Consider the following 19702-nt stretch of genomic DNA (forward strand, 5'->3'; position numbering starts at 1 on the left):
AAGGCGTCTCAGGTCTTCTCTCTGTGCACAAACCTAAGCTCAACCCCATGGGGCACAGAGCTCGGAGTCTCCATTGCAGAGAACTCCCCGATCCCCCAAGCATCAGAATTATTAGTCCTATGTCCTGGGCTGGTAGGAGAAACCCTGGACTTTTTGTTTAACTAAATGGGTTTTATTAAGAATGAATAGCTTGTTCCACCTCACAGCTCCCACCCGGACACCCTCCAGGAAAGATTCAGGCCCAGGAAACAGCTGCGGCATGGCTTTTAGCATAATCAAGTGGCATGAGATTAAAAAAGAATTGGACTGTTGGGGATTGCATGTTATCTCTAGGATAAACTCTGAGAGATGGGTCATACCCAGGCTTTGCCTTCAGGGCATTTTACAGTCTAGTTGAGAGACAGGACTGACACATATAAAAATTAACTTAGGAGGTAAGGGTTAAGTAACAATATGTCGTAAGGACTTCCAGGCTGAGGGCAGAAGCTGTAACAATACCAGCATTAATGGAGTACCTACTATTTGCTAGACACTGGGGATACACAGTGGCATAAAGCAAGGTCAGCCTGCACAGTCTCCAAGTCTGGAGACTCCTGGGACAGATGTGTGGCAGGCAGATGGGGCTGATGTCCCCAGCTTGTAAATTCTGTGATGTATGTGTATCTCTCCACGTGCAGGACATGGCTTCCCTCCATCCGCTCCAGCAGCTTGTGCTGGTTCCCGGCCACTTACAGTCTGTATCCCAGTTCCTGCTATCTCAGACCCAGCCTGGGCAACAAGGTAAGAACCCTGAGGTTTTCCACATAGACCGAGTCCAGTCAAGTGCTGCTGCTGCTGCTGCTGCTGCTTTTTGCTGGGTGAGGGGGCCTAATTGGAGAGCATGCATTAGTCAGTCACCCATCTGCTATTAAGACTTACTTATCCACCCCAGAGTCTGAGGAAGGGACCCTGGCAACGCTCCTGCAGGCTTAGTCTCCTTCTCTGCTTCCCCTTCCCAGCCTCCTCTTGGGTGGTCTGGCCCACCTCCTCAATTTCGTGGTGAGTGGAGACGGAAGGTGCAGGCGTGGAGGAGAGCTGTGCTGTACAGGGAGGGGAAGCGCCCTGGGAAATGCAGTACTGACAAGTCCCAATTCCTTGGAAATCTCTCCTGGACACAGATTCGGACTTGCTGCCTGGAAGCCTGGCTGTGATTCTATTTGGAGAGAGCAGCAGTGCCACCCACAGGTTGTAGAAAGGGTGTTCAGGTTTTCTTTGGCAGGGAAATTACAACCAGAGAACTTCTCCCTGGCCAAGAGAATATAGATTGAACTATTAATAAATAGCTAACATTTCTTGAGCATGATGTGCCAGGAGCTCTGCTGAGTAATTTTTCTGACATTCCTCAAAATAACCTTGTGCAGTAGGTAGTCCTATTATGCCTCTGGTGACCTACTGGGAAGTTCCAGAACCGTTTAGCTGAGACCCATACTCTTGGCCATCACACTGTGCTGCCTGTCCCACTCCCATCTCCACCAGCTAGGGTCAAAAGTGATGGAGGGTTGGCCGGGCACGGTGGCTCATGCCTGTAATCTCAGCATGTTGGGAGGAGGAGGTGGGCAGATCACTTGAGGCCAGAAGTTTGAGACCAGCCTGGCCAACATGGTAAAACTGTCTCCTCTAAAAATACAAAAATTAGCCGGGTGTGGTGGTGCAAGCCTGTAATCCCAGCTACTCTGGAGGCTGAGGCAAGAGAATCACCTGAACCTGGGAGGCAGAGGTTGCAGTGAGCCGAGATTGCACCACTGCCCTCCAGCCTGGGCGACAGAAAGAGACTCTGTCTCCGAAAAAAAAAAAAAAAAGTGATTGAGGAAGCATAAACTCTCTCCTGTGGCAAGTCCCAGGTAGAGGCTTTGGAAATCCAGAATCCAAACAAAATGCAACTCTGCCTTCTGCCCTTAGCTCGTGCATAAATGAGTCATTATGCTTAGTTTCCAAGGCACCTCAGAATACTATGGTGATGAATGAGACCCTATTTGAATTTTTTTTTTTTTTTTTTTTTTTTGAGATGGAGTCTCGCTCTGTCGCCCAGGCTGGAGTGCAGTGGCTGGATCTCAGCTCACTGTAAGCTCCACCTCCCGGGTTTACACCATTCTCCTGCCTCAGCCTCCCAAGTAGCTGGGACTACAGGCGCCCGCCACCACGCTCGGCTAGTTTTTTGTATTTTTTTAGTAGAGATGGGGTTTCACCGTGTTAGCCAGGATGGTCTCGATCTCCTGACCTCGTGATCCGCCCGTCTCGGCCTCCCAAAGTGCTGGGAGTACAGGCTTGAGCCACCACGCCCGGCCCCTACTTGAATTTTTAAGTGTTTATTTTGGTTAAACAATAAACATCATACTCCTTGAATGGAAAAGGGAAGGTAACAGTTTAATTTGTTTTCAGAAGACTGGAGAGTGACATGAAAATGACCCAGGCATATAACCAGCTAGGTCAGTGTATGATGCAGTGGTGGAAAGACACTTCCAAATTTGGAGTCAGAAAAATTTATTGGTTTTTCAAAAAGTCACTTACTCACTGTGTGTTTTTGGGAAACTTACTGAACCTCTCTGAGCTTCCATTTCCTCTTCTGTAAAAATGGGATAATAGCAAGGCTCTGCCTCATGAGATTATTGAGAGTCACTTGAAATAATGCATGTGAAAAGGCTGTATCCATTTCAACTGCCATGTCAGAATTGCCATTAGTACCCAAGCCTCTCAACTCCCAGTTCAGGATTCCTTGTAAGAGATTTCTTGCCCATGTATTTTAATAATGAACAATGAAGCCCTGACTTTTTAGACTGAAAAGCATAAAGGTCAACATCAGCAGATGCTGTACATTGTGATCCAGAACAGCCTAGGGAACACAGACACCCCAAGGCGCTGTTGAGTGATAAGCAGTTGGGGTAACCAACCCCATTGTCTGCTTTGGCGGTTTGATGGCCCCACTCCTGCTGGGAGAGTGAGCCACCAACCAGGCAGAGCCCTTCATGTGCAATTTTCCCAGGGAGGATGGAGAAGCAGGTATAATACATACTGCCGTCTCAAAAAAAAAAAAAACCATACTGCCCAAGGGAGTTTCCAGAGGCTCAGCCCTGGACTTTCCCTCATTTCTCAGCCCTCCCTCCCAAGTATAAAACGTCCTGGTTAGCCACATGCCTCTGGCTAAGGCCCACTGCCCTTTAGAGCTGCATGGTCGTATCTGCTTGGTCTGGCATCCTCACAGATTTGCTTGGGCCTCTGTAGCCATCCCAGCTGCTTCTCCTGCAGGGAAAGCCAAAATCCTCAGCCCCAGCTTGACTTCTCAGCAGCCACCCTGCATCCCTTCCCTTCCTGGGTTTCTTCCGCTCTGGTAATCAGATCCCAGAGTAGATCCTCTTGACCCTCCTTAGCCTCTGCACCTCTCCAGACAGGCGGGCAGGTGGAAGGACTGGTTTGGGGACTGCTGTTTACATGTCTGTTTATCCCTGTATCTGATTTGCCTCCACCTATATGTGGCAATGCCTGGCAGTGCTAGAAGGGCCTCTCCATGGGACTTGAGATGGGTGGAGGAACCTGATCAGGTGGCAGGGGGTCGGGACAGTGATCATGGTGCCAAAGTTGTAGCACATGTCTTTCAAATAGCCTGGATTTTATTTGTCTGTTCCTTTGTCCCTCCCCTTTCACTCAGGTCTGCAGCCAAATCTCCTCCCCTTTCCACAGCAACAAAGCAGTCTCCTCCTCCCACAGACTGGGCCGGGACTGGCATCCCAGGTAAACAACCCCATTCTTCCTGTTTCCTCTAGGAATGTGTCAGCTGTCACTGAGTTTAACTCACTAGTTTCCCCCCTACCCCTTTAACAGGATACTAATCCCTCTGGGGAGAGGGGCCAGCAGGGAACTGTCCGTTGGCATAGGGGAAATCCAAGCTACAGCAAGGAGGGAGGGGACAATTTATCAAGTATCACTGGTGGGGCCACAGTTAGAACCCAGAGATTCCAGCTCCCAGGCCAGCCTCCTTCATGCTCCAGGCACCGAACTCCAGCCCTGCACAGGCCCCAGCATTGCTCCTCTGAGAGCCAGGCTCAGCTAACTTCTGAGGCACACCAAGATGGCCACGAACTCTACCTAGGTGCTCTCAGGGGCCAAGGGGAAGACTAAAATACCACAGACCTGATGTCCCAGACCACAAAGCCCGTGCCTTTCACCTCTGGGCCACTGTTCCAGATTGCCTCCTGCAGTGGGCACGTATATAGGCCAGTGGGAGAGGGGTTGTTTGCAGAGCTGCCATGGTTCCACACAGCACCTTTTTTCCAACTAGGAAAAAGGCATCTCTCCTTCTGGCCAGCGGTAGTCTCATGCCAGGGTGCACAGATTGGCGACAGCAGCATGAGCTGTATCTTAGCTGCCATTCTTCTCCTGATCTGGGTGCCCCTGCACAGTTAATAACCTGCACAGCTGCAGGAGATGGTTCTGCACAGATGGTTGGGCAGAATGGCTGGGAATGACTGCAGAGATCTCTGTGCTAAGAGCCGGGTGGCTCACCAAGAGCCCTGCCTTCAGAGAGGGCTGAGGCCACTAAAAGTACCTGGAGGGGAAGCTCGCCATCTAGTGGTTGAAATGTGGACACCAGCACCACGAGTGGCTCTTCCACCTCCTCCTGGCGTGGGTTTACAGCTGGAAGAGATCTTAGAATATTCAAGATCAACTCTCATATCTTATCGTATTTTGGCACGGAGAGACTGGTAGCAGAGAGACCACACAGAAGATTATGAAGATCATCCAGGGGAGGAGTCATAAAGGATTGGCTTAAGAGTTGTGGCAATAAGAAGAGGGGATGATTGAGGAGATGTTTTGGGAAGTTGAATCAGTGCAGGTTGCCAGTGGATTCAAGATGAAAGGAGGAGGGAGAAGGTCTAGCAGAGAGCCCCATAAGTCTTTGTCAAATGAAAGAACAAATAAAAGGAAGGTTCAAAGAGGACTGGGGCTTTGTCCTGAGGGTCTGGTCTATACCACACTCTCCTCACACATCCCTTCCCTGCAAAATAAGAAACAAATTCATGATGGTTTCAGACTAAAAGACCCTTCATTGGGGGAAAGACTCCTAAACTTCTCTCTGGTCCTTTCACCTTCTTCATGATAAGGATGCCTATCTGAATGGTAAACCTAAATATCCCAGAGGAGAAGAAATAATGTTAACCCTAGTATACACAAACTAAATCAAAAAGGAGAGAAGAGGTGGATTTAGCCCTCTGAGCTGGACACAGTGCCTGGACCCCGAGGCCCAGATTTCACTCTATCCTTGTGGAATGATAGATGTCTTTAAGATTTGATTCATTCCTGACCCCAAATAGGCACAACATGGTTCTAGGTTTAAGGGTACATTTTCCTATGAAAATAAGCTCAAGAAAGAATATCTGACTGGGCACAGTGGCTCATGCTTGTAGTCCCAGCACTTTGGAAGGCCAAGGCAGGTAGATCGCTTGAGCCCAGGAGTTCACGACCAGCTTGGGCAACATGATGAAGCCCTGTCTCTGCAAAAACAAAAGTTAGCCAGGCAGGGTGGCACATGCCTGTAGTCCCAGCTGTTCAGGAGGCTGAGGCAGGAGAATGGCTTGAGCCCAGGAGGTTGAGGCTGCAGTGAACAGTGATTGTGCCACTACATTCTAGCCTGGGTGACAGAGTGAGATCCTGTCTCAAAAAAAAAAAAAAAAGGAGGAGGAGGAGGACGAGGAGGAGGAGGAGGAGGAGAAGAAGAAGAAGGAGGAGGAGGAGGAGGAGGAGGAGGAAGAAGGAAGAAAGAAGGAAGAAGAAGAAGAAGAAGAAGAAGAAGAAGAAGAAGAAGAAGAAGAAGAAGAAGAAGAGGAAAGAAGAAGAAGAAAGAAGAAGAAAGAATATCTCCTAACATCCCAAATGAGATCAAGGTGCATTTTATAAAGGTACTGATTAAAATACCTTTGATTAAAAATAAAACACTTTCATGAAAGAAAATGGTGGTTTAGAAAGTAAAATGATGCACAAGAGTTTGACATTTCAGGAAAGTTCTATGAAGGCCACGAGTTCTTGGATATTCCCTGTTATCTTCAGTTAATGCCTGTTCAACACCTCAGTTACTCGCTTTATGGAAAAAAAAAAAAAAAGGCAAGCAACCTTTTCTTGGTCCAGTTCTGTGATTTGTTTTGGGAATCTTTGTAAACAACCCTGCTAGCTCCTTTTATGGTAGAAAACTGAAAGGAGGAAGTAACCTGCTAAGACTCAAATAGTGAGTCACAGGCTAAACTCAGGCCACCTCCCTATCCTGCACTCCTGATGTTTCTACCCAGATATTCCAGTTATTTGCTATACATTCATAGAAACTTCAATCTCTACTTCCATGCCATTGGAAAAAAATAGGACTCAAATGTACCCAGGGTGTATCCAGGGATCTGTCATCCTCTAAGTGGGCCTATTAGTAAAAAAAAAAAAAAAAAAAAAAAAAATCAGAAATTGTTATTTATTGATCTTTGTGGTGGATCTGCTTGGCGTGTTTCCTATCAGGCAGTTGGGCGCCCTGGGCTGCCAGGATCCTCTTTAGAACCCCACCTGGAAGCATCCCAGCATCTCCCGGTGTCCAAGCATCTACCCAGCTCTGGAGGGGCCGATGAGCCCAGTGACCTTGAAGAACTGGAGAAGTTTGCCAAGACCTTCAAGCAGAGGCGCATTAAGCTGGGCTTCACACAGGTTTGGTTTTAGGGGAAAAGATAGAAGAAATTGAGCTGAGCGGCTGGAGACTGGGCTTCCCAAGTGCAGGTTTCAAGAGCGACCAGAGGCTCGATGTGTTTGGGGCCAGCTCATCGTGTCCCTGAGTTCTCTGAGAATAGGGCACAGTCGCCATTGGTAGGGAAATTGAGGACGTTGCTGGTGGAGGAGAATGAGAGGTGGAAAAGGGGCTGGCTCTCCCGAGCACATGGGCATGGTCCACTCAGAGTCTAAGGAGAGAAAGAAACCGATTCTTCACCTTAGAGGGAGGAGACTTGGAAAGCAGCTGAGCATGGGTGAGCACTCGAAGGTTCAGGCTGGCTGTGTGATCGATGCTAGGACCATGCAGGATGTGGGCAAACAAGAGGAGGAGGCCGCCTCTCATGTTCCTCCCCCTCGGTCCCCACGCTTAGGGAGATGTGGGGCTGGCGATGGGAAAGCTGTATGGCAACGACTTCAGCCAGACCACCATCTCGCGATTTGAGGCCCTCAACCTGAGCTTCAAGAACATGTGCAAGCTCAAGCCCCTGCTGGAGAAGTGGCTGAATGATGCAGGTAGGCCTCACAAACACAGATGCCAGGGGCCCTAGAGGGCTCTGCAGGGAAGGGCCAGTGACTTGTCATGTTGGGGCTTTTGGGAGTTGATACCTAACACCCCTTTCTTCTCCTGAGACTGGAGCCGATGGAGAAACAAGACACAGGGCACAGGCAAGTGTAGATGAAAGTGTCAGCTTGACTATTGAGAAGCCCTCAGAAGGATGTGGATTTAGGTCTGTGTCCATCAGGATTTGCCCCCATTCAATTCCTACCCCATCCCACTCAGCGTAGACCTTAGAACAACGTGCCAGCGACAAAGTCTGGGTCTGCAGAGCAGACACACTTATGCAGATTGCTGTCTGGAATAAGTCTAGGTCAGGGAAACAGCAATGGAGCCTCTAGGGTCTCACTGGGAGGTGGAGACCACAGGCATGACACAGGGTCTTTCCCTGGCTAGTTCTCGAGTAGGTTTTCAGCAGACAGGGACTTACTGCAACCCAGGTTGGTCAGGAAAGCCTGACTGCAGGGGTGGGGTTTGTGGGAGGACTCAGTGAGGGGTGGTGGCTGGGAGGCATTCCAGGAGATCAAGGGTATAAGCCAAGGGACCACACGTTTGGAATAATGAGCGGAAGAGTATGGCAGCAGGGACTAGCATAAGATGGGGCTTCTCAACCTTGGCACTATGGACATCCTGGGCCAGGTCATTCTTGTTGCCAGGGACTGGCCTATGCATTGCAGGATGTTTTGAGCATCCCTGGTCCCTACCCATTAGTTGCCAGTAGCATCCACCCCCAGTTGAAACAGCCAAGAATCTCTCCAGACATTGCCAAATGTCCCAGGGGGAGTGGTGGTGATGCGGAGTCCCCCCTGGTTGAGAACCGCCAGCCTAGGCAGAGAGAGGGAATGAGCCAGTCTCCAGGGCTGGGCTCTATTCAGTAGATTCACGTGGATTGGTGGTTACACTGGAGAGGGAGGAAAGGGTGGGGCAGCCAGCCAGGGCTGTTACTCCCACGGAAGGGCCTCTACACACAAGCAGGGGAGGGGGCAGGAAGTTCCCCCCACGGGCTGCCCCTTAGACAGCCTTTATGGAAGCACTGAAACGAGCGAAATGATCCGAAGGTCTTCGAATCTCTGGAGAAGGGCCCTGTGACCAGTTCTAGTCCTCATCAGATGCCTGAATCCTTCCTCGGGGGTATCCCTCCTATGGCCCCTACAGCCTTAGCTCAAACATTGGCACTGGCACGAAAATGCCTCCAACACCAACAGTCTGCCACGAAGTGCCATTGCTTTTGGCTCCAAATCCCATTTCACATTTCGCTCAGTATTCACATCCAGGCATATCTGTAAACAGCAGCCTCACCAGTGTTACTCATAGGAGTCCTGCCAGTGTCCACTTACACCCACATGTGCCACCGATGCCTGGGCATCCCTCAGCCATGACCCCAAACACTGGAGACACTGCTGTGGGGACCTCAGAGGGCCACGGAGGGTCACGGAGGGCCACAGAAGGCCATGGGGGGCAATGGAGGGCCACGGAGGGCCTTTGCCCTGCCCAACGAAAAGAAGTGGGATTCTTGGTCTGTTCTGGGCTCCCTGCTGGGGGAGGGGATTGCCCCTGAAAATGCCACTGCAGAGCCCATCGGGAAGGGTTGTTGGACCTCAAATCCATGAAGGCACCAGCCACTCATCCCCTTCTCTGAGCTTCCTCTGCTCCTTCGTGTCCCCGCAGAGTCCTCTCCGTCAGACCCCTCAGTGAGCACGCCCAGCTCCTACCCCAGCCTCAGTGAAGTATTTGGAAGGAAGAGAAAGAAACGGACCAGCATCGAGACCAACATCCGCCTGACTCTGGAGAAGAGGTTTCAAGATGTGAGCAGCACCTTCGGGTGGGCATGGGTGGGCTGCCTCATACAGGTAGGGGGAGCAGACACGGCACAGGCCGCTTGGCACCAGCCCCTCAGCACCTCAGACCTGCCCTGGGACACAATCAGAAAACACATTATCCCACTCCAGGCCCCCAGGTATTGGAGTGCAAAGCTGCTCGCCATCTCAGGTTCCAGGAACCTCCTCCTCCACTGACCCTTCTTGCCCTGACATCTATTTAGGACTCTGTTTTTCTCACCGGGAGATTTAAAGAACGGGCTGTAGGGTCCCAGAACACAGTGTATCTCCGTATCCAGCTGAAGTAAAGGGAGTAAAGTCAGGGGATTGTATATAAGTTCTCTATTTTCTGTGCAGTACATTTTATGTTTTTCAAATTATAAATATAATAAATGCTTATTGTAAGCAATTTGGAAAGTACAAGGAAGGAGAAAGAAAAAGAATATTCATCACCAGATGCCATCTGACCTCATTTCCTTCTACTCTTCTTTTCTGTGTACATTTAAATACTTGTCATCATGTTATACACCTACATTTTTTGGAACTTGTAGCAAAAGCATATTTTTGAGCCAGTGGAAGCTGTGAGCCCTGTGCAAGCTGAGAAACAGATGTGGCCTAACCAGCACCTAGCCAGGCTCCCTTAGATCCCAGCCTCCAGAGCCGCCATGGGTACCACACATCTCCAAAGGCCCCAGGCCTCCAGGACTGCCGTCCCTCCGGCAGATTCCTCACATATTTGGCTCAAAGATTTGGTGCCCACATCCAGCTAGCCGAATGACAACAACTGGCTTTTCCTTCTTTTTAGGCTTCCTAGAGTGGCAAGGTTAAGGGAGGGTGTAGGAGTGGGAGAAAGTGGCTGGGGCTAAAGACCAGGTGCGAGGGACCAGAACAAGGGAGTGGCACCCATGTAGCATGTATTGCTGTGCCACAGTCCTGATGGGTCCATGTGTTTTAGCTTTCTCATTTCCTGCTTTGAGGCGGGAGGACAGGAAGAAATGACAAGGCAGGCCAGGCGGCGGTGACTCATGCCTGTAATCCCAGCACTTTGGGAGGCCGAGGCAGGTGGATCACCTGAGGTCAGGCATTCAAGACCAGCCTGCCCAACATGGTGAAACCCCATCTCTACTTAAAATACAAAAATTAGCTGGGCGTGGTGGCGCATGACTGTAATCCCAGCTACTCGGGAGGCTGAAGCAGAGAGAAATGCTTGAACCTGGGAGGTGGAGGTTGCAGTGAGCAGAGATCACGCCATCGCGCTCCAGCCTGGGCAACAGAGCGAGACTCCGTCTCAAAAAAAACAAAAAAAAGAAATGACAGGGAGAAGGACATCAGATTATCAGATTATAAGGAAGAACACAGAGGGGAGCAGCAGCTCTGGGGACTCTGCCTGCCCCACGTAACTCATGCATGGACTCCTCTCCTCCGAACTCATGAACAAAGGAAAGACAGCCTACATCTATGGAAACCCTACTTTGTGTCAGGCCCTGTGCTTGGCAGTTTACACACATTTTCTCATTTAATTCCCACAATAATCCTATGTGGTGGGCATGATTATTCTCATTTCATAGATGATAAGACAGGCTCAGAGAGGTTAAGGAAGTTTCCTAAGGACATATAGTAAGTGAAAAAGCCAGTATTTCATCCTAGGTCTGACTCTAAAGCTTTTGATCCATGTATAGTTGTATCCTGTTTCTTTGGGACCTCTGTTCCCCACCCCTGATTCCCTTTTCTTGACCATACTCTGTCCTTTCGGTCCCTATAGAACCCAAAACCCAGCTCGGAGGAGATCTCCATGATTGCAGAGCAGTTGTCCATGGAGAAGGAGGTGGTGAGAGTCTGGTTCTGCAACCGACGCCAAAAGGAGAAGCGGATCAACTGCCCTGTGGCCACACCCATCAAACCACCTGTCTACAATTCCCGGCTGGTGAGTGGCCAGGAACCAAGCTGTCTGCCAAGAACTGGAGGGACATGATGCTTGGAGGGGAAAGTGGTGGCTGCAGGGAAGAAGGGGAGCATCCAGTAAATAAATAAGCAAAGAGATGCTGTATAGAATATAGTATAAAGAACACTAAAGAAGGGCGAGGGAATAGAAGGGGATAGCGGGGAGATGCTCTTTCAAAAGGGAGGTCAGAGAGGCTCTCCCTGATAAGGGTGTGTGAACAGAGACCTAGAGTTGTCAGGGAATTAAATATGTGGATATCTGGGGGAAAGAACGTTCTAGGCAGAGGGCCTAGCAAGTGAAAAGATCCAGTATGCTTAAGAAACAGCAAGGCAACCAGTGTGGCTGGGGACAGAATGAGAAAGGGGACCAAAAGTAGGAGAAGAAGTCAGAGAAGAAACAAGAAGCAGAGCGCCCAAGGTCTTAGAGGCCATTGAAAGGCCCCTGGCTTTCAGTTTGGGTAAAATGAGAAGCCATTGGAGAGCGCTAGCCAGAGAAGGCTGAGCTGGCTAACACGGGCTGCTACGTGGGGAATCGTCTGTGTGGAAGCCGGAGACCAGTTAGGAGAATGACAGTGGTCAGGCTGTGTGATGGAGGCTTGGCCTAGGGTGGTGGCCATGGAGGTGAGGAGAAGCAGTTGCATTCTGGCTAGACTTTGACGGTGGAGCAGCATGATGTGCTCAGATACGGAATACAAGAAAGGAAGCAAAGATGATTAAAAGGGTTTTGGCCTGAGCAGTGCGTTGGAAAGCACTGCCATTTTTTTGAGATGATGAAAACTGCAGGAAGAGCAAGTTCAAGGAAAAAAGCTAAGAATTTGGGGCTGGTCACATTAAGTTGGACATACCTACAAGGCATCCGAGAGTAAGTATGAAGGAGTTATATCTGTGACTCTGGAGTTCAAGGGAGAAGCCAGGGCTGGGAACAACTTGAAGTTCTAGGCAGACTATGAAGTTTAGGGGGCAGGAAATATCTTTTCCATGCAGGGAGAAATGGTACCTGGAGGGTGGGGGTGGGAAGCTTCTTCTCTGGGGATGATGATGGTTGAAGGTTAAGGGAGTTGGGGAGAACGATGCTGCCCTTCAGTCTTTCAGCACTGTAAGATGAGTGAAATGCAGCCTTGTCAGGGAGGAACACAGCTGTTTCCCCAAAACTACACCATTGTTGATTCTTTCACCAACCAGCTACCGACTACCTTCTATATATTGTGCCAAGTGCTGGGGATACAAAGATAAATATTGTTTGTTCCCTGTCCCAGAGGACCTCACTGCCTAGCAGAGGAGCAGGTAAATAAACGAATGGAAAACAGCATGATCATTTCTTCAGGAGAACTTAGGAGCGGCAGCTAACCAGCCTTGGGAGCTGGTGTTTAGGACAGGCTTCCCCAAGGAGATAATTAATACCTGAGCTGAGTCTAAAGGATGAAGACGAATGAGAGGCAAATAAATGTGGGTGGAGCTCTCCCAGGGGCAGGGACAGTGTGGCAAGCTCACAGAACTGCAAGTGGTTGAGTGTTGAAAGATGAGGCTGGACAGATCAGAAGGGCCAGACTGTGCAGGGATTGTCCACAATGCTAAGGAACTGAAGGTTTGGGGGAATCACTGAAGGATTTTCACAGGATATTGGCATGATAATTTTCTCTTTTTTGAATGATCACTCTGACTGCAGGATAAAGGACTGCAGGATAAAGAGGCCCAAGATGGGTTTCAGGGAGGCCAGTTAGGATGGGACTGCAGGTAGCCAGTAGAGAAAGACTGAGGGCAAAGCAACCCCAGGAGGGAGGAAAGAAGAGGGTGGGAGGGATTCCAGAAATCATTAGAAGGTCTTGGTTAATGAATGGAAAGCTGGATGGGGGCAGGGAGAAGAAAAGGGGATCCTCTGCGATGACTCTTGGAGTTCAGGCTGGGCTGACTGGGTAGATGGTATTGCCATTTACGGAACAAGCAAACCAGGAGGAGATGGCTTGGGAGTGGCAAGAAGTGATTATTTCAGTTCTCATGTCATCATGATGCACAGCGAGGCTGCAGGACACCCATGTGGGAATGTCCTTGGGCACTTGAGATTATGGGTCTGGAAGTGAGACTGGAAGGCTGGGATGGAGACACGGACTAGGGAGTCACAAGTGTGCAGGTGGTGGTTGAAATCCTGGGTGAGGAGGAACTCGCCTATGGAGTTTATGTAGAGGAAGCAAAGAGCAAAGACCTTGCCACCAGCTTTCGCGAGATGGGCAAAGGAAGAGCATCAGGGAAGAAACTGAAAAGGAGGGACCAGAAAAGGCAAGAAACTACAACCAAGTAGATGTGAGGAGTGTTGGGCAGGAATGAGCCCCATAGGAGTGCCCTGGGAAACAAGAGGAAAGACGCCCAAATCAGAATGGGGCCCGGGAGGGTGAATATCTAATTTGTTTGGAGAACAGATTAGTAATTAGCAAGAGTAGTGTACAAGGCAGAAGGAACAGCCTGTGAGAAGGCATGGAGGTTTTTTATTTTTTATTTATTTTTATTATTTTTATTTTTCTGAGATAGAGTTTTGCTCTTTTTGCCCAGGCTGGAGTGCAATGCTGCGATCTAGGCTCACTGCAACCTCCACCTCCTGGGTTCAAGTAATTCTCCTGCCTCAGCCTCCTGAGTAGCTGGGATTACATGCACCCACCACCAAGCCTGGCTAATTTTGTATGTTTAGTAGAGACGGGGTTTCACCGTGTTGGCCAGGCTGGTCTCAAACTCCTGACCTCAGTGATCTGCCCGCCTTGGCTTCCCAAAGTGCTAGGATTACAGGTGTGAGCCACCGCGCCCAGCCTGAAGGCATGGAATTATAAAACAACATGATGCATTTGGGAAATCGCAAGCATTTCAGTCTGGCTAGAGCAAGGGGTTCATGATTAAAATTAGAGGGGCTGATGAGTGTGGGATCATAATGGGCCATGGATGCTGAAGTACCCTAAACTCTGTAAGGGATCGTTAAACATGCTAAGTTGGAGGCAAGATGATATTCACTCATTATTTCTTCCTTAAGCATTCACTGAGCACCTACTATATGTTTGGTACTGGGGCTCCAGTGGTGAACAGCACACGTGATCCCTGCTCACAGTGTAGCAGAAAAACAGATACCAAACAAATGCTATTTGTGATGAAGGCTTAAGAGAAGAGGTACAGGTATATGAGGTGCCTAACCTAGTCCAGAGTGTCAGGAGCTTCTCTGAGGAATGATGTTTACACTGACACCAGAAGAATGAATGTCACCATTGATATTAACAGGGAAAGTGTCTGAGCTGGGGAGGCAGGGAGGAGTGAGGGGAGGGAAGAATATTCTAGGTAGAGGAAATAGCATGTACAAAGGTTCTCAGGTTGGTGGTGGGGTGGGGTAGGCGGAAAGAAGCATAGAAGGCCAGAATGGGCTGGACACCAGGCAGTGCGGGTGTGAATGAGGAGGCTGGAATGGTAGGCAGGGGCTGGATTATGTCGGGCATCGTAGGCCTTGTTAGGAAACTTGGGTCATGTCATAGGAACTTTGGAATCTTGCAAGATTGGACTTTATTTAGAGCAGATGAGAAGTAGTAGGTTCTCCCTTTGGTTCAATACCAACCCAGGACATCAACATGATGAGAAATGGAGGGGGCCGAGGGAGCCAAGCAGGGGCCCCGTTCCTCATCAGCTTTCATTCAACACATATTTACTGAGCAGCTGTGACGTTCCAGGGACCGTAGAAAGCACTGGGGGTGTGGCAGTGAACCACACAGGCGTTACCCTGCTCTCTTGAAGTCTACAGCCTAATGGCAGTGAAGGACATTAAATAAATAGTTACACTAACACTGGTGATGTCATGAAGGGAAAGGAGAGAGAACATTTTCTGATCCTATCTTTAGGTCTCATTGAGACAGTCCCTTGGGACTAGGACATAGTTTCTTCTGCTTCTGGAATAAAATGATTAGCAGGTGGGAAGGCAAAATGGTGCAGATCAGTGTGGGCAGAATGCTACAATATATCTAGAAAATAAAAAAGGGGGAACCATATATATGTCTGTTTGCATATGCCTAGCCTGTTTCCAGAAGGAAACAAGTTGGCCGCAATGACCAAATACATTATCATTTATTTAAAAACAACAACAAAGCCAGGCGCGGTGGCTCACGCCTGTAATCCCAGCACTTTGGGAGGCCAAGGTGGGAGGACCACCTGAGGTTAGGAGTTCAAGACCAGCCTGGCCAACATGGCAAAACTCTGTCTCTACTAAAAATACAAAAATTAGCTGGGCGTGGTGGCGGGTGCCTGTAATCCCAGCTACTTGGGAGGCTGAGACAGAAGAATCACTTGAACCCAGGAGGCAGAGGTTGCAGTGAACCGTGCGTGATAGCACCACTACACTCCAGCCTGGGTGACAGAGAGAGACTCCATCTCAAACCAACAAGAACAACCACAACAACAACAACACATGTCTTGGGTGTGACAGCAGGGAGAGGAGGAGAAGAGGTAGGGAGATTATTGATAGCATCTCTTACCACTCTGCCACCCCTCCCAACCTGTGCCCCACACCCGTCTCCACCCTTCACAGGCCCTCAGCTTACTGAGGAGGCTCATTGTATAAGGAAAAGTAAATGAAAACAGGGAAACCATTTCTGATTAATGAGGAAATGAGTACATGCCGCATCCTGTTAGGATGGGATCTTCCAAAGTGGAGAGAACAGAACTACCTTTCAATAGCCTTTGCAAACACCTGGTCAAAGATTCCCCTGTTAGCATGAGAAGAATAAGGGGCAGTGAAAATACACAGATTTTAGCTCAAAAGAAGAGTTGAATAATATCTAGAAATATATAGCAGTTGATAGCTTCTTCCTCCAGAAAGGGAGAGAACTAGCATTTAACAAGCTGGGACACTCTTTGCCAGCTGTTGGGTTGGAAGATTTACAGACATTATCTCATTATGTCTTAATTAAAATATATAATGGAAGTATTGCTGCTATTTTACAGATGAGAAAACCAAATCTCAGTGGGGTTAGATAACTTGCCCAAAGTCACACAGATAGCTGTGGAGTTGTCTTACTCCCAGACCTGTTGGGCTCCAAAGTCTATTCTTTCTATTACATCTTGTTCTAGGATAGTAACAGTGAGGAGGAGGGTCCTGAATTACATGGGAGGGTAAACAAAATTATCCCAGGTCCCTTTCTAATCTCAGAGCTGATGATGCTGTGAGGTCTCCAGGACAAAATAAAAATCTTCAGAGACCAAAGTTCAGTACCTCCGGTTACCTCTGGAGAGTCCATGCTCCATTCATCTATCAGAGTGGGAAAGCCCGAAAGAGGCTGCTAGGCTGAGCAACCCTGCTGTCCTAAGCAAAAGCAGGGTTCTTTTAGGGAAAAAGCAATGGAGACCAGGAAACAGCAGGCAACCAGCAGTATCTGCCACTGCAGGGCCCAGGAGGCTTGTCTTGCTCACCTCCGGGGCTCTCAGGCAAGGCAGCCTTCGGCTTGGCAGTGCCAAAGAAACTTTATCAGGCAATACACATTGTCAGGGGCTGTCGACACCAGGGAACTTCCGGAGCAGACTGGACCTGGTTCTGGATGCCAGTATGTGGTCCAGAGGCCTTCCCATAGAAAGGAGGATGGCGCGTAGGTTTGGGGCTAGGAAATAACCAAGGAAGCCAAGCTCTTGGTCTCTGTAGAGTCTGGGACCTACTGTCTTTGGAGAATGGTCTGAAGTTGGAGAAGGGAGCAGAAATGGACATTTACAAGCTTCTGTTGTTTTTCAGGTATCTCCCTCAGGGTCTCTGGGTCCCCTCTCTGTCCCTCCTGTCCACAGTACCATGCCTGGAACAGGTGAGCTTTAAAATGAGATTTCTGAATAACACCAGAATTCCTTTAAAACATGGGATATTAGAACTGAAAGGTATCTACCTAAGTCAGGATCCCATAAATGCATTTCAAAGGATATTAAAATCTGTGTTGGGAAAAAAGGGTTCTATGATCAAGTAAATTTGGAAAATGCTGAGTATGCACAGTTTAAACAAGCGTATTTTTTTGTTGTTGTTGTTTTGTTTTGTTCTAACTGCAGCACTTCTAAGCACTCAGGTGCATAACATTCCAAAATGAACTGTATGGAAGGCCCAAGGAAGGCAAGGCTTCCTAAAGTATACTCTATTCCTCAAAAAGTACCTGATTATTTCAAAGAACTAGACAGGATGATCACATGCCCAGGGTGGCCAGGATAGTCCCAGTGTCTGCTTCATGTCCTGACATAATTATCAATAGTACTTCCTTCCACTTTTCTATTTTTTTTTTAATCTTTGTCTTTTTTTTCTTTTTTTTTTTTTTTGAGACAGAGTTGCACTCTTGTTGCCCAGGCTGGAGTGCAATGGCGCAATCTCAGCTCACTGCAACCTCTGCCTCCTGGGTTCAAGCTATTCTCCTGCCTCAGCCTCCCCAGTAGCTAGGATTACAGGAGTGCACTACCATACTCTGCTAATTTTTTGTATTTTTAGTAGAGACAGGGTTTCTCCATGTTGGTCAGGCTGGTCTTGAACTCCTGACCTCTGGTGATCCACCTGCCTCGGCCTCCCAAAGTGCTGGGATTACAGGAGTGAGCCACTGCACTCGGCCCCCTCCACTTTTCAAAGTGTCTTAGGGTCTTAGTTTGGATAATAAAATATATGCCACCCTATTCATAGAACACAGTTTGGGAAACACAAACACAAGAGTTAATCCAGATACAAAATCTGCCATTTCACAGAGGATGAAAATGAGTTTCAGGAAGGTGAAACAAATCAGCAGCCACAGAGCTGCTGAGTGGATGGCCAAGGACCAAGACAGGGCTGAGGTCCCCTCACTCCCAGTTCATTGCTCTTTTTGTTTTTGTTTTGTTTTGTTTTTTGAGACAGGGTCTTGCTCTGTTGCCCAAGCAATGAGGTGACACAATCATGGCTCACTGCAACCTCGAACTCCTGGGCTCAAGTGATCCTCCTGCCTCAGCCTCCTGAGTAGCTGAGACTACAGGTGCATGTCATCACACCTGGCGAATTTTTGTATTTTTTGTAGAGACTGGGTTTCGCCATGTTGCCCAGGTTGGTTTTGAACTCCTGGGCTTAATCGGCCCTCCTGCCTCGGCCTCCCAAAAGTGTTGGGCTTACAGGCATGAGCCATGAGCTCAGTTCATTACTCTAGTTTCTAGAAAACCATGCACCTTTTCTTGGTGGAGTCAGGAGAACTAGAGCAGCTGGCAATCTTTCATGGTGGCCTCAAGTTCTCTTTCTCCCCTATGCACTGCCTTTCTTTCCTCCTCTCTTCCTTCTTGTTCTTTTTCTCCTCCCGCCTCTTGGTCCGGGGCTGCATGTGCCCAGCCTTGGGTGTGTCCCAGAGTAGGATGATTTTGGCATCTGTCCTTGCATTTGGCAAGTCTTAGACTTGCAGAACCAGCCACACCACTCTCCAGGGCCTGGGCTGTAGAGAGCATTTGGATGAGAGCCCCTCTGGGTGTGGGCAGAAGTTGATGCTAATGAGGCAGGAGGTAGTCAGGTGGGTGTGGGTAGGGAGAGGGTGAGGTCCCTTTGGGGTTACACCAGGAAATTTGTGTCTGAGGGGCTATGTCCCAATGTCCCGGGATCCAGCAGTATTATTTTCCCCTTGTTTTTGCCTCTCCTTATCCTCAGTAACGTCATCCTGTTCCCCTGGGAACAACAGCAGGCCTTCATCTCCTGGCTCAGGACTCCACGCCAGCAGCCCCACTGCATCTCAGAATAACTCCAAAGCATCAGTGAACTCCGCCTCCAGTTTTAACTCTTCAGGGTAAGGTGGAGGGGAGGGTGCAGAGACATCCCAGCAGGGCCAAGAGACATGTGAGAAGCTGGGCCCATGCCTTGGGAAAGAAAGCTTGTCATAGATAGGATTGGAAAAGAGGAATGGGGTGGTAGAGAGAGGACAGAGCGACAGCCAGACTGGACTTTATCCCTAGCGAGCAGGGATTTTAAAAAGAAGCTTCAGTCAGTGAGCCATCCTGGCAAGGAGCTGATGTCAACAAAGCCAAAATTTCCATCCTTACTTTGAGGGTGGAAATTTCCAAACACTCATGTCAGAAAGGGCCAGGTCCTTTGCTGGGCTTCATGCGAGGAACCCAGTTTTCAGGAGGTTCTGATGTGAGCCTAGAGCTTAGGCACAAAGAAAACCCTGGGCTTCAAGCATGGCTGACACAGGGAGAGAGGGAAGTGGTGCCAATTCCTGTCCCCCACTCCCACCTGGGATGCAGTGAGGAAGGCAGCCTCCTAGGCTTCAGTTCATGAGGCAAAGAATCTACTCTAAAAAGTGTTCTCAGCCGGGCGCGGTGGCTCAAGCCTGTAATCCCAGCACTTTGGGAGGCCGAGACGGGCAGATCATGAGGTCAGGAGATCGAGACCATCCTGGCTGACACGGTGAAACCCCGTCTCTACTAAAAAATACAAAAAACTAGCCGGGCGAGGTGGCGGGCGCCTGTAGTCCCAGCTACTCGGGAAGCTGAGGCAGGAGAATGGCATAAACCCGGGAGGCGGAGCTTGCAGTGAGCTGAGATCCGGCCACTGCACTCCAGCCTGGGCGACAGAGCGAGACTCCGTCTCAAAAAAAAAAAAAAAAAAAAAAAAGTGTTCTCAGAGCTGATGCCT

General features: G+C 49.1%; 1 protein-coding gene across 2 annotated transcripts in view; it reads left to right on the top strand.

Annotated features, from left to right (window-relative positions):
• The window catches only part of POU2F3 (POU class 2 homeobox 3), a 75713-nt gene that overhangs the window by 55025 nt on the left and 986 nt on the right, over positions 1-19702 (top strand). For both annotated transcript variants that reach the window (XM_045370906.3, XM_045370908.3), the window contains exons 4-11: positions 678-780; positions 3683-3765; positions 6529-6711; positions 7143-7284; positions 8996-9132; positions 10907-11068; positions 16826-16892; positions 18719-18854. In XM_045370906.3, coding sequence (XP_045226841.2) covers positions 678-780; positions 3683-3765; positions 6529-6711; positions 7143-7284; positions 8996-9132; positions 10907-11068; positions 16826-16892; positions 18719-18854 — 1013 coding nt within the window. The remainder of the gene's footprint in view (positions 1-677; positions 781-3682; positions 3766-6528; positions 6712-7142; positions 7285-8995; positions 9133-10906; positions 11069-16825; positions 16893-18718; positions 18855-19702) is intronic.

This window comes from Macaca fascicularis, chromosome 14 (assembly GCF_037993035.2).
Source record: "Macaca fascicularis isolate 582-1 chromosome 14, T2T-MFA8v1.1".
Lineage (NCBI taxonomy): Eukaryota > Metazoa > Chordata > Mammalia > Primates > Cercopithecidae > Macaca > Macaca fascicularis.